The sequence below is a fragment of the Kogia breviceps genome, chromosome 5 (assembly GCF_026419965.1).
Source record: "Kogia breviceps isolate mKogBre1 chromosome 5, mKogBre1 haplotype 1, whole genome shotgun sequence".
NCBI lineage: Eukaryota > Metazoa > Chordata > Mammalia > Artiodactyla > Physeteridae > Kogia > Kogia breviceps.
The window spans coordinates 101,355,973-101,370,718 of NC_081314.1; the positions used below are offsets into that span (position 1 = coordinate 101,355,973).

The window sequence follows — 14,746 nt, forward strand, 5'->3', positions numbered from 1 at the left end:
TGACTTCCAAAATTCCAACAATATGGCCACCTGTCCTTGCTGCACAAAGTCCCTTAGAAAGCACTATTTCCTAGCAAAGAGAACCCTATTTTGAAAATATAACAGCAGCCAGAAAAAGGTGCAGAGTGTGCCTTATTAACCCTATTAATGTACATGTCCCTCTACCAACAATTACTTCCCAATGGAGTGATAAGTACAGCATTACAAATGAAATTAAGCCTTAATAACCCACTGACATTGAGTAAAAGTAGAAAGAAAAATAATGGTCTTCTAGAGCCAAGTGTTTCATCCTGATAGCAGTTTCTTCCGAGATGCTCACAGTCTAAAGTGAGCTCACAACCCTTTCCTGCATCTCTCCTGACTTTCCAGCTTCCCAGATCCCATAAGATACCCTCAAATTTTACCTCATTTAAGTCCCGGATTTCATTTTCTGCCAAAGAAAGTATAGCAAGACATCTGGGCAGATAAGCAGGTGCCATTCTAAGAGAGGTGATGATATTTCCATGTAAAAGTAGGGTCTTGAAAGTAAAAAGAAAATGCATTACAAATGAAAAGATTACAAATAAATTGGTCTATTTTGATAAAACCAAAATAGTGTGTACAAACATAAAGTGATCTGTTTTATTATACTTCTCATCACACACAAATCAAAGACTGTTAATGCTGGAAGGGTCCTATGTGGTCTTCTGGTCCAACTCTCCTTTTTCACATCCACATTCTAAGATCAAGAAAGTTTAAAGACTTGTCCAAGAACATATGCTTAGTGTAGGCATGTTGTGAGATTTAAGTTATTAAAACTTGAGCAATTTCCAACATACATGATCATTTCCTTTTAAAACATCAAAACAGAGGGTGAGAAAAGTGAAAGAAAACATTCGTTAAAAAAATCAGGTATAAAGCAAATTTTCCGAGAGAGAGATAACCCACAAACCATAATTTGCAATTATATTCTCTTGGTAACTTAAAGCTTCAGGAAGGTTGAATGTGCTTAGAGATGGTGCTGACTCAAATTAAGTCTGCAACAATGAAGAATAAAGCGAATACTCCCAACACCCAGGATTCTTTTTTTTTTTTGGCTTTCATCGCTGCATGTGGGCTTTCTCTAGTTGCAGCGAGCGGGGGCTACTTTTTGTTGCGGTGCACAGGCTTCTCATGGCAGTGGCTTCTCTTGTTGCAGAGCACAGGCTCCAGGCACGCGGGCTTCAGTAGTTGTGGCTCCCGGGCTCTAGAGAGCAGTCTCAGTAGTTGTGGCACAGGGTTTAGTTGCTCCGAGGCATGTGGGATCTTCCTGGACCAGGGATCAAACCCATGTCCCCTACATTGGCAGGTAGATTCTTAACCACTGAGCCACCAGGGAAGTCCCAACACCCAGGATTCTGATAAGGTAATCATGCCTCCATTCCAGAAAAAAAAAAGTTCAATCATTTTTAGTTCATTTGAATTTTCTTAGTATCTGGCTCCATCAAATTGCTTAGAATAATTGTTGCTAAAAATGATTTCTGCTAACAATATAGTGAAATTTGAGCTAATAATATTGTTTCTAAGGTTAATGAATTCATCTGATGCTAATAATATCCAATGGAGCAAAAATATGGAAAAAGCCTACACATGTTGAAGCTGTGGTGCCAAATCTTACTTATTTCAGCATTCCCCAACCTTTTGGCACCACAGACCAGTTTTGTGGAAGACAATTTTTCCACAGACCGGGGCGGGGACGGGGTGGGGGCATGGGGGGATGGTTTGGGGATGATTCAAGCACATTACATTTATTATGCACTTTATTTCTATTATTATTATATTGTACTATATAATGAAATAATGATACAACTCACCATAATGCAGAATCAGTGGGAGCACTGAGCTTGTTTTCACTTGCCACTCACTGATAGGGTTTTGATATGAATCTGCAAGCAGTTGATTTATTACGGTCTCTGTGCAGTCAACCCTCTCTGCTAATAATAATGTGTATTTGCAGCCTCTCCCCAGTGCTAGCATCACTGCCTCAGCTCCACCTCAGATCATCAGGCATTACATTCTCACAAGGAGTGTGCAACCTAGACCTCTCGCCTGAGCAGTTCACAGTAGGGTTCATGCTCCTATGAGAATCTCATGCCACCGCCGATCTGTCAGGAGGCAGAGCTCAGGTGGTAATGCAAACGATGGGGAGCGGCTGTAAATACAGATGAAGCTTTGCTTGCTCGCCTACTGCTCAACTCCTGCTGTGCGGCCCGTTCCTAATGGCCCAGGGTTTGGGGACCCCTGACTTATTTGACTGCATTCCCCTCTATAAAAAGTGCTATAGGCCATAGATTTTTAAAATTAAAGTGAGGTTAATTTTGGTAATTTAGTAATATCTATTACTAAAAAAATAGCAATCTTGAGTGTCAAAAAACAAAGTCAAGTTCAGGAATGTTTACTCTCAAGCCCACCAACATGTTATGTACTACATAACTGAAGCTGCTAATGTTGGCTGATTGGGCATAAAGGGAGTTTCATCATGTTTGTTGGATGGTAAATAAGAATTAACCTTAACTACAACAACCAGTTTTACTTAAAGTAAATCAATTATAGAAATTAACAACAAAAAGTTCCATACTTAATTTCTGGTACTCTAATAGAATTTTTACCATAATGAACACTATCTGTTCTTCATAACAGCAGGCTGATTTTAGATCAATTAGGTTACTTTCTCTTGGTATTTTAGTATAAAATTTCAGAAATGACATAGAAAACACACTTACCTTCAGTGATGCCAATTTAGATAGATCACCTATCTGGGGTATGTTATTGTCTGATAAATCGAGGTGTTGAAGAGCTGTGCAGCTATTGATTTGTTCCATGGCCTATTACAAGAAAAGGATCACATTATTTCACGAACATGAAACCTAAAAATGAAATTCTTCCCTATTTCCTGTGGCTGAGCCTCTTGCCTCCTCTGCCCATTATCAGAAGCAGAGGAGCAGGGTTTAGCAAGGGAAAAAAGAGGCAGTGCCAACAGAATCTGGCATATTGCTATATAGCTAGTTTCTACCTTCATTATCTCTCTAAGAGTAGAGTCAGATATTTACAGCTTAAAGAAACTTTTAGTGATGACATGTGACAGTTGGTATAACATAGACTTTACAAGTTAACAATGGAGCCAAACTGCCTGGATTCAAATCCTGGCTCTGCAACTTCCTGACTGTGTGACCTTAGGCAAGTTACTCAACTTCTCTGTACTTCAGTTTCCTCATCTATATAATAAGCATAAAGACTGTATCTACCTTATTGGCTGTCATGAGATTGAATAAGTTAAAACAGTTAAGGTGGTTAGAAGAGTACTTAGCATACATTACATACTCAATAAAAGTCAGTTATCATCATTTAATCCAGTTCCCTTACCTAGCATATCAAAAAATAAGACACAGAAATATTTATTAACTTACCCCAAATTATAGAGCTACTAAGTGGTGGAAGCAGGACTAGAAGCCAGATCTCCTGACTTTTAAAACAGTATATTCTCCACTGTACCATTAAACATATACATAAAACTTAATTCAGCATGAATTTTCAAAATGAGATTTTTTTTCAGTTTATGTTAACTGAAATTATCTCTGGGGAATGGGAGTGGATACTTTCACTTTTTATTCTATTTATTTCTATACTGCTTAAATTTCTTTTTCACAGCAAATACTTTTGTGAAGTAAAAAAAAAACAAAAACAAAAACTTAATTACTTAAAAAAAAAAAAAAGAAAGAAAGAAACAATTCACCTTGAGATTATTTCCTGCCAAATTCAGCCATTCCAAATGTACTAGCTCCTTTAGGCCTTCCACATAGCCAATGCTATTATGAGGCAAATTAAAGAAACAATTCACCTTGAGATTATTTCCTGCCAAATTCAGCCATTCCAAATGTACTAGCTCCTTTAGGCCTTCCACATAGCCAATGCTATTATGAGGCAAATTAAAGAAACAATTCACCTTGAGATTATTTCCTGCCAAATTCAGCCATTCCAAATGTACTAGCTTCTTTAGGCCTTCCACATAGCCAATGCTATTATGAGGCAAATTAAAGAAACAATTCACCTTGAGATTATTTCCTGCCAAATTCAGCCATTCCAAATGTACTAGCTCCTTTAGGCCTTCCACATAGCCAATGCTATTATGAGGCAAATTAAAGAAACAATTCACCTTGAGATTATTTCCTGCCAAATTCAGCCATTCCAAATGTACTAGCTTCTTTAGGCCTTCCACATAGCCAATGCTATTATGAGGCAAATTAAAGAAACAATTCACCTTGAGATTATTTCCTGCCAAATTCAGCCATTCCAAATGTACTAGCTCCTTTAGGCCTTCCACATAGCCAATGCTATTATGAGGCAAATTTAACACCCGGAGTTGGGTCAGTTTGGCCACACCCATCATCCGCACCAGCCGATTGTTAGCCACTGACAACTGTGGAAAGAAAACATACCATTATTCTTATGAGTAAAATATAAATATTACTTTCACATTAGGGTGGTTAAAAAGATTTATTTATATGGCCCAACATTCCCAAATATACAAACCCAATTTGTACTTTTCACATATATTGTCTAAAAATTCTGCAGTGCAACTATTAGTTTGTTGTTGTCATTCCTAAGCAGTGGAAAATACAGATAAAGCTGAGCAATCAGACCTCCTCCAACTACTAAAAGAAAACATCTTTAACACAGCAACTACTTGAGAATGTAAACTCCACAATCACAGAGTCCTTTCACTATCTCTATCAAAATCTAGAACAGTACCAGACACATAGGGCCCAATAAACATTTGTTGAAGGAATGAATTAATCAACTCTTTACCCCCCCATGAAATAAAAGGTTATCTTAACAACACAATATTTTGCCAACATAAAATGTTTTCTTTTTTAACAAATGCTCTTTTTTCTAGTCTACTCTAAAGGTAGCAAAAATGTGTTCATCTTCAGGAGAAATTTAAAAAGCATCACTTAATAATCATCATGTAAAAATTATTTTTTCTTAAATTATTTTATTCATTTATTAAATAAATTTATTTTAGTTATTAAAAGTTTTAAAAATTTAAGGCAACATTTACTGCTTTCTAGGCTTGCAGAGTTACTTTTTGTTATCTTACTCTTTTATTTTGTATAATAATAAACTGGTCTTATATAACTATTTCCCCCACATAGCAATACCTACCTGTATTAAACGTTTGCATTTCTCAAGATTTTCCAATTTAATAATCTGATTTTTATCCAGAATCAAAGTATGAATATCAACTTCATAGGGTAAGTTTGGACTTAATTTCTGTAGCCCCTGTCCTGACCAATTGACCACTGATCCTTGAAAAAAAAAAAGGAAAACTGTTAGAAAACACAACTACAACAGCTGAGCATAGGGATAAAATTATACTCATAAAATCCTATATATTTAGAGTTAGAAAACACTAGAGGATAATAAACATCAAGCTTTAAGCAATCAATTTCTAAGTGCCTACAGATTGAAATTATTCATTTTCCTTTAGAAATATCAAATTACACCTAGATTTGTTATAGTCTACTCAAGTTTCTTTTCTTTCTTTTTTTAATTAATTAATTTATTTATTTATTTATTTTTGGCTGTATTGGTCTTCGTTGCCTACAGATTGAAATTATTCATTTTCCTTTAGAAATATCAAATTACACCTAGATTTGTGATATTCTACTCAAGTTTCTTTTCTTTCTTTTTTTAATTAATTAATTAATTTATTTATTTATTTTTGGCTGTATTGGTCTTCGTTGCTGCTCGTGGGCTTTCTCTAGTTGCGGTGTGCGGGCTTCTCATTGCGGTGGCTTCTCTTGTTGTAGAGCACAGGCTCTAGGGCACCTGGGCTTCAGTAGTTGTGGCTCGTGGGCTCTGTAGTTATAGCTCGCAGGCTCTAGAGTGCAGGCTCAATAATTGTGGCACATTGGGCTTAGTTGCTCCATGGCATGTGGCATCTCCCTGGCCCATGGCTCAAACCCGTGTCCCCTGCATTGGTAGGCAGGTTCTTGACCACTGCGCCACCACGGAAGTCCCTCTACTCAAGTTTCTGTGATATAATACTTTGGAATTCTTCACATTTAAATGTGAACTATTACTTTCATATTTTGTGCCTAAGTAATGACATTATTTTTTAAATGTAACTAATCTTTTGATAGAGACCAACCTGCTTACAATCTATCAGTATATCCTAAAGTGCCCAAACTATTTTGAAAATCAAAGTATAGTTAATTTATCTACAAAATGGAAATAATATACCTAATTCATTAAATTGATGTGGGGATGAAAAGAGAAACCATATGAACAGCACTTAGTCCCATTCCTGGCACACAGAATTCAATAAAGTAATTTTGTATATTTAACAGACATTCAAATCCTGGCTCCACTAAGCTAATCACTGTGGTATCTTGGGCAAGTTATTGATCTCTTTTGGCCTCACTTTTCTACTCTGTAAGATGGGAATTTTAATAATACCTGCCTTATAATGTTGTTCTACAAAGAAAATGAGATAATTTTTTTTAAAAAGGCACTCAGAACACAGTCTTGCTCATATAAAAAGTGCTCTATGAATGTTAACTGCTATTATTATCAGTACATTGCCATGGTGGGCTGGGGAGGTGGAGTTTAAGAGCTACAGATAGATTTGTGATATCTATCACAAATAGATAGAATGTGCGGGGTGGAAGGCCAGAGAAACTGCCAATTTCAAATTTCTACCCAGATTAAGATTACTGCGGGAAATAATTATGCGAGATTGCTCTCCTGAAGGGTTTCAACGTTTTTCCATTGTCTAATGGCTTCTAGCATTTGGGGCGGGGTGGGGGGGGTCATTCAATTCTGAGAATTTGGTGAAAGCTATATACCTTCCCAGGAAAATGCATGGCCTTTGCACACAATTCAAAGATATCGAGAGACCTCTTAGATTCTCCCTTCTAGATAATGAGCCCCATACCTAAGCGGTGGAAACAGGCCTTCACCTTCAGCCCAGACCCTGACCCAGAGCCTCCGAACTGTAACCAAAACAAAAGAGCTCCGCTCACACAGCACCCACGCCCCGCGTTCCGCTGGGCAGAGACCAAGCTATACCCCAGGGCCCGGTCTGCAGAAAAAGGGATGGAGAACTGTGGGCTCTGGATAACCCCCAGATTTTATCACGGCTACCGGACACTTCCAAGAAAGGGTCCAACGTCAATCTAGAGAGCTGTGTTTGACACGGGGTTTTCTTGAACGTTCTAGGAATCCACCGGGAAGGGGGAGATCCTTCCGTTTTCACTTGAGCACCCAGAATTCAAAGTAAACATCCAAGAAAGGTTACCGCGTCCAGCAACCCACCGCCCAGGCATCCTCAGGAGCGCGGGAGCAGCGCGAAGGTCTCTTGGGGCTTGTAGTCCCCCGCTTGGCCCTCGCCGCGACGCCGGAGAGCCAGGCAGCGCCCAGGGGACTACAACTCCCAGAGGGCAGCGCGCCTCCGCGATGCCCAGAACCCCACATCACAACTGGTGCAGAACTGCACCCCTAAACCCAGTCTTCTCTCCACCGGGCAACTATAATTCAGTTCTATGGAGTAAACCTGGGGACCCAGGGGTAGGGATCGCCTTACCTTCTCCAAGAGGCAAAGCCGCGTCGACGCGCGCCACCGCCATACTTCCCGCTTGCTAATAATACCAAGCAACCGTCCTCCGACTGCTAGGCTAGCTGGAACTCGTGCTCGGGAAGAAGAAGCCAGAGACTACAGCTCCCAGGATGCACGGCACCCAAACGGCCCAATTGGCTGCCTACAACTAACGATGCGAAATCCGGGCTAGAATCCGAGCCAAAGTGAGTTTGGAAACCGGGTCAACTCCCTTGTTTGGCAGGGAAGCAGGCTATTGTTAAATGATCATTTCACTCTCTTTTCTAGGTATTTTCGAAATTTGACACTTTTACCATCGGGATGATTATAAGGTCACTACTCAATACAGACAGAATTTGAGGACTCATTGCTAGAGACTTCTAGCAATGGGGGCAGTCCCTTCTTTTGACAATTCTTAATGAGAGTGTTCAACTCTGCTATAGGCGATTTTGTGAGATAGTCAAAATAGATACATTTTATTTGAAAATTTAGCTTAAGCATGTTGGGATAGAAGCTTTTATACAGTATTTTTAAGTGGTTGTTCTTGAGTAGTTAACAGAACTTTAGACCTGGGAGTATATTTAATAAGTATAAACCCAGAATTTTTCCAGAGAGTATACAAAAGAAGTTTACAATACAGTCTCCAAACTCAAAAATTACACTGCCTTGCTGGAGAGGAGTTCATAGCTTTATCAAAAAGCTTACACTTTTGACACAACTATTACATTCTATCTAGTGTGATAGTAGCAATGAACTCAATAAGCTTTCAGGGAATGGAGAAAGAAATAGAAACTATAATCTTCAGAGAAGACTTGAAAGAGGAAGTGAAACGGAGCTAAGGATTAAAAGATGGGTAGTCTCTAAACAGTTCAGGAGTATATAGAAGACGAAAAGACAGTACAGGCTGCAGATGGAGGCAGGTGGTAATGAAACTAACCTGATAGCACCACACAATGTAGAAAGGGAGCTTCCAATTTCTACTGCCCACTCCTTCATTCCCTCTTATTCTGAATTCCCCTCTTTCTGAAACAGCAGTGTCAAAAATCTCTGATAATTTCTGTTTGAACAAAATCCCCATAACTCACGCTTCTAGGTTTCCAGGCAATTGATTCTGTGAGCATTCCCTCCTTCCTGAGTCCTCCTCCTATCTCTCTGACTACACCTGCTTTAATTCTTTTTTTTAACTCTTTCCCACTGTTTTAGTCTGAAGACAAATTTCTTAACTCTGAAGAGGGAATTAAGATTAGGAATTTTTTTTCTTCTAACCAAGAGACCCCTTACCTAGAAAGTACAGTCTTACTATATAGGTATAAGAACAAAGCAAGCCTGAATTCTGTCTCCTACTAACCTTTGTTCCCTGGAACAGCTGGTGAGGACTGAGGCGAGTCTACAGCTCAGGGAGAGAGAAAGGGTTTACAGTTCTCTCCAATTTTGCAGGGTAATGACTTGGGAGGGGGTGTCCCGGATGCCCAGAAGGTACCTGAGGAGCACAGCTACCTGCAAGTTTACATCAATAGCAGAACCAGAGTTTTGTCTGGTTTGTCTGACCTGGGATCCTTAGGAAAGGGCCAAAGGATTCTCTTCATGGGGTTAACTGAGTACAGTCATAGCTCTTAAAGAGAGTGGCCATAGATCCTGGGCACAGTCCCACATGCCCAAGTGAGCCAGCAACCCTTTAAGATCATACCATGGAAACTTTTGTGCTTCAGATACAGCTTTTGCATCTAAAATCAAATTGCTACACTTTAACTAAATTGCTTCATTTTGTGTATATGTTAAACCCTGCACTGATCAATTTCCAATCAGTCTGCTAACCAACACCATGAACTTCTCAACAAGGTAGCATTTTTTTGGCAGGCTCAGGCCCCACAAGAAAGACTTTCCCTCCTATCAGCACAGTGTACTTGATCTCTGCAACAGCTGATCCCCCTGACTCATCTTTCCCATCTCTAATTCATCTGCTCACTGCTACTGGCATGATCTAAGTAAAGCAACACCTTTTATCATATTAATCCCCTCCTCAAAAACTTCCCTCTTGAAATTCAACTTTCCAGGGCAACCATAATCTGGCCTCACCCTACTTCCCACCATTCATTCCACTAGTTTTTACTTGGTGCTTTTGATTGAGAGAATGACAAAATGATACTTGTGTTTTAGAAAGGTTAAACTGCTCATGAAACAGGATGAATTGAAAAGCAGAATAGTGGCAGGAAGGAGACTGTTGTAATAGTGGATGGTAACCTTTAACAGAGCAGTTTCAGGAGAGTATTATGTACAAGTTTAGATAACATGAAGTTAAGAGACTAGGTAGACAGAAAACTGGAACAACGTTTTGGATAGTGCAACTTATCCTGACAAAATAAAGGAGATTATCTAATTAGAATGAAACTTTATGTTTGAAAGAAGTAAATATAATAATAACTTTGAAGTTTTAAAGTTTTAAAACTAAGAAGTTATTAATCTAAAGAATTTTGACACTAAAGATTTTGAAAATGTGCCTTTTTTTTACAATAAAAGTATTTTACATGATTTATGTGATTTTTTTGTGATTTATATGAAGGTTTAGGTATACAAAAGTTTTCTTCTCTGGTTAGTATTCATTGGTAGACTCTTATGGTCCTGCTCTCTTTTTTTTTTTTTTCTTCTCTCTTATTTATGACCTGTGACATGGAAGGAGAGACTACCAACTGTGAAAAAACAGTTCATGGATGTCAATGAAAAAATTAATCAACAGTCGATCTAAGAAAGAAGTGGAAAATTTTATTCCAGTCAACCTGATGATTGTAACCCAGAAAGCTCTGAGGACTATTCTGTCCATTAGAGGTCAAAGCATGGTTATGTTGCAGGAAGGGGGACCTCTTCCAGGGCCTGAGAGAGGGTTATTGTTTAACACTTGGAAATCAATTTTCCAAGGAGACACACATGCTGACAAAGCAGGAGACTTTATTGGGAAGGGGCACCTGGGTGGAGAGCAGGAGGGTAAGGGAACCCAGGAGAACTACTCTGCCATGTGGCTTGCAATCTCGGGTTTTATGGTGATAGAATTAGTTTCCAGGTTGTCTCTGGCTAATCATTCTGACTCAGGGTCCTTCCTGGTGGCGCACACATCACTCAGCCAAGATGGATTCCAGCGAGGAGGATTCTGGGAGGTTGGTAGGACACGTGGACTTGTGTCTCCTTTTGACCTTTCCTGAATTCTTCCAGTTGGTGGTAGCTTGTTAGTTCCATGTTCCTTACCAGGTCATCCTGTTTAAGATAACTCATGCAAATGGTTACTGTGGTGCCTGGCCAGGGTGGGTGGTGTCAGTCAGTGTTTCCCCTAAAGTTATATAAATTTTTGAGACAAATTAGGTATTATTGACAGTTTACACAATCCAGATCTACAGTACAAAGCAAGTACTTTGTACTCACAGGGGGCCATCTTGGCCTCTTACAAGATTAAGAGGGAAGGTTATCTTCTAAGGAGTTGTGACTTTGTGTGAGATTAAGAAGGAACGTGGGCTTCCCTGGTGGCGCAGTGGTTGAGAATCCGCCTGCCGATGCAGGGGACGCGGGTTCGTGCCCTGGTCCGGGAAGATCCCACATGCCGCGGAGCAACTAAGCCCGTGAGCCATGGCCGCTAGGCCTGCGCGTCCGGAGCCTGTGCTCCGCAATGGGAGAGGCCACAACAGTGAGAGGCCCGCATACCGCAAAAAAAAAAAAAAAAAAAAAAAAGAAGGAACGTTATCTCCTAAGGAGGTCTGGTTAATGCAGATGCACAATACACACAATAAAGGGGGAGGGAGGAGGCCCAAACAGGCAGTGAAAATTTTATGTTTAAAATTTCTTGTCTTGCCATAAAATATGAATTTTATTTCATCATGGGTTATCTAGAAGCCCCAAATGAGCATTAACTTTCCTCATTATTATTTATCATTATTTAATAGGTGTTACACACACAATAATAAAAACCAAACAGTGCACAAGGTTATACACATAGTTTCAAGTGTTTTGTCTGTGCACTTATCTAGAAGAGGAGATGCAGCTCTTTCAAATTATCGAAGTGGTCTGTAAATCAAAAAGAAGTTTAGAACCACAGTGAAAGAATTTCAGTAATAAAATTCTACAATAATATTTGGATGGAGGATATAACTACTCTGCCTTATTATTTTTTAAATTTTTTAAAAAATTTCTGGCTGCATTGGGTCTTTGTTGCTGCATGCGGGCTTTCTCTAGTTGCAGCGAGAGGGGGCTCCTCTTCATTGAGGTGCACAGGCTTCTCATTGTGGTGGCTTCTCTTTTTGCGGAGCATGGGCTCTAGGCGCGCCGGCTTCAGTAGTTGTGGTTTGTGGGCTCTAGAGCGCAGGCTGAGTAGTTGTGGCACAGGGGCTTAGCTGCTCTGCGGCATGTGGGATCTTCCCGGACCAGGGCTCAAACCCCTGTCCTCTGCATTGGCAGGCAGATTCTTAACCACTGCGCCACCAGGGAAGCCCCTATTCCATCTTTAAGATACTGTGAACTGCAGATTATTTTGTTAACAAATTAGATGGCAAAGCATTATGTTTATTATGCAATGAACCTATATGCTAAAAGAATACAATATGTCGACATTACCAGACTAAGCAGTCATCACAATATTCAAATCACAGAAAACAGAAAAGTTGGAAAAATTAAATAGAATATCTCATCATAGTAAAATTTCTTCACCAAAAAAAAAAGAGAGAGAAAGAAAATTAGGCTGCAACCAAAGTAATTTCCAAGTGGCTCATTTGTTAGGCAAGCAAGGAAAGTCATTTACTTATGGTATGTTAATTAAATGATGTTTGACTGCAGCAGCTGAAGAAATGTATCCAGAAAAAATAAACTTGTTTAAGATCATTAGCCTTTAGGTAAGAACAGCTGCTTAAAGTGTTGAGAACACTGGGAACAACATCAATAGTCAATTTAAATTATTTAGTAAAGGCTAATTATTTTTTTTCCAGTTAATACTAATGGAATGTTTTGTTTTATTTTGAAGATAAGGTATCACACTTGAAGCTCAAGATATCAAGCTGAATAATATATACATACACATACATATATATGTACATATATGTACACAGATGTGTATACACACACACACACACACACACAATCTTTGGAGAAGCCCCAGTAGGCAAATGGAGGAACAATAATACCACAAATAAGTAATTTAATTGCCTTTAAAAGTTTCATTGTCATTAGAGACGTTTAAGAAAAGTCGCTGTTTCTCCTCTTACCTGTATTTCTTTTTTTTTATTTTGAATCGTTTTCCTTGGCTCTTAATGAGTAGACAGGTGTTACTGAAACTGCTCCTTTGTTCTGTTTATTCAAGCAGTCAATTTTTCAAGTGACTGAAGAATTAGCCTTTATGAATAGGCTGCATTGAACAGGTGAGAATATTTTTAAAGAAGTTAAGAAAACACTAATTCAATACACCTAAGTGTAATCTGTTTAAAAAAGTAGAAAAAGCCTTAGTTTGACAGATTTACAACACTTGTGAAAATGTAAGGTGTAAAGCCTATGGTTATAACATCGTTGTTATTATTAATTAGCAGGTTATTTGTGGGAAACATTTGAATCCACCATGTGTTGAGCCAGTGGTGTCAACAATAAACTTCATTTGTTCTTAGAGGTTTACCATCATCAGCCCATGAATTTTTGTCAGAGATAGCAGCTGAATATCCTGACTTGCCCTACCACAGTGTTTGATGACTTACCAGTGGTATCATTTTATTATTATTATTAATTATTTTTAGCTCAGTGCCAAGATTGAAATTTTTTCAAATGAAAAGAACCTCCCTTAACTATGGAACACTTACTGAATGGCTTTAGGATTCGTTTTTTGCTAATTTTGATCATGTGATGATGCTTCTTAACAAACTCAAGCTAAGGACAATGCAGCACTTACATGCAAAATTTATTCTGTGGTAAAGTCATTTCAATAATCACTAACGTTATTTGATTCAGAAGTTAAAACAAAAAGGAAGCTGTCCATTCTCAAACAAATTTGCAGTGGTTATATTTTTCGAGCTCAAATTACAGTTTTAGCAGTGTTGTTGAGACCTCAATGCAAATGCAAAGAAAATTTCCATGTTTCAAGACCCATTTAACTGCATTTTGGAGCTTTCACTTAACTTTCAATTGGAAATAATTAATCTGACATGCTAAAAGGAAAATATCAAGAGAATAGTCTAATTCAATAATTGCCTTCCAAGAGATTAATATGTTCAATTTAAATCATATGTCCTTGGACTGACTGCAGTATTTGTCAGGATGAAAAGACATTTTTCAAAGATAAAAGTTGTAAAATCTCATTATAGATCAGGATTAACAGATTAATATTTGCAGTTGATTTTGATGACAGGGAAATGTTAAGAGAAATGTTATCCTCTCCCTCTCCAAAATGAATTTCATTCTTTTCTTTAGTAGATCTGCTTTTAAAAAAGTACTCAATATTATTATATTTTAAATTTTGTCAATGAATATATTGTGGAAATTGGTTTTCTCTCTTGTTATATAAATACTTATATAAATATTCTCAATTTTGCCTCTTAACCCATGAAGCCTAAAACAATATTTGCAAACCTCTGTTCTGGAGGAAATAAAATCTGAGTAGGAAATTAGCCAGTGAAAGGGAGGAAAGAAGCCAAAGAAGACAGCTTGGGCACATGCGTGAGAACCAACAGCGTATGTGAACAGTACTAAGCAGTTATTGCATTCTGAATCATATACCATGCTTCGTTCCTCTTGTATTTTTGAGCCAATCGGTAATACCAGTTTCTTCCAGAAGATGGCTCCCTTCATTTAGCCAAAATTTTATTATGAAACATTTCCAACATACAGAAAATTTGAAAGAACTTTACAGGAAACACTCATAAACCCACCACTTTGATTCTCTTATCAACATTTTATTATACTTATTTTATCACATATATATCCATCTATCCCTCCCCTCCATCCATCTCGCGTTTTTTTCGTTTTTTTTTTTCTTTTTGCAGTACGCGGGCCTCTCACTGTGTGGCCTCTCCCAATGCGGAGCACAGGCTCCGGACGCACAGGCTCAGCGGCCATGGCTCACGGGCCCAGCCACTCCGCGGCATGTGGGATCTTCCCGGACCGGGGCACGAACCC

General features: G+C 38.6%; 1 protein-coding gene across 3 annotated transcripts in view; it reads right to left on the minus strand.

Annotated features, from left to right (window-relative positions):
• CEP97 (centrosomal protein 97) overlaps window positions 1–7,727 on the minus strand; it is a 28,174-nt gene extending 20,447 nt beyond the window's left edge. The window contains exons 1-5 of one of the 3 annotated variants that reach the window (XM_059064669.2): window positions 7,604–7,727; window positions 5,182–5,324; window positions 4,277–4,435; window positions 2,742–2,843; window positions 405–518 (exon numbers count right to left, since the gene is read on the minus strand). In XM_059064669.2, the coding sequence (XP_058920652.1) occupies window positions 405–518; window positions 2,742–2,843; window positions 4,277–4,435; window positions 5,182–5,324; window positions 7,604–7,646 (561 nt within the window). In that variant the 5' untranslated portion in view covers window positions 7,647–7,727. Of the gene's footprint in view, window positions 1–404; window positions 519–2,741; window positions 2,844–3,751; window positions 3,836–4,276; window positions 4,436–5,181; window positions 5,325–7,164; window positions 7,357–7,603 lie in introns of those variants that run through there. The other 2 variants (XM_067034731.1, XM_059064668.2) reach the window with 2 other exon arrangements.
• Window positions 7,728–14,746: the final 7,019 nt, after the last annotated feature.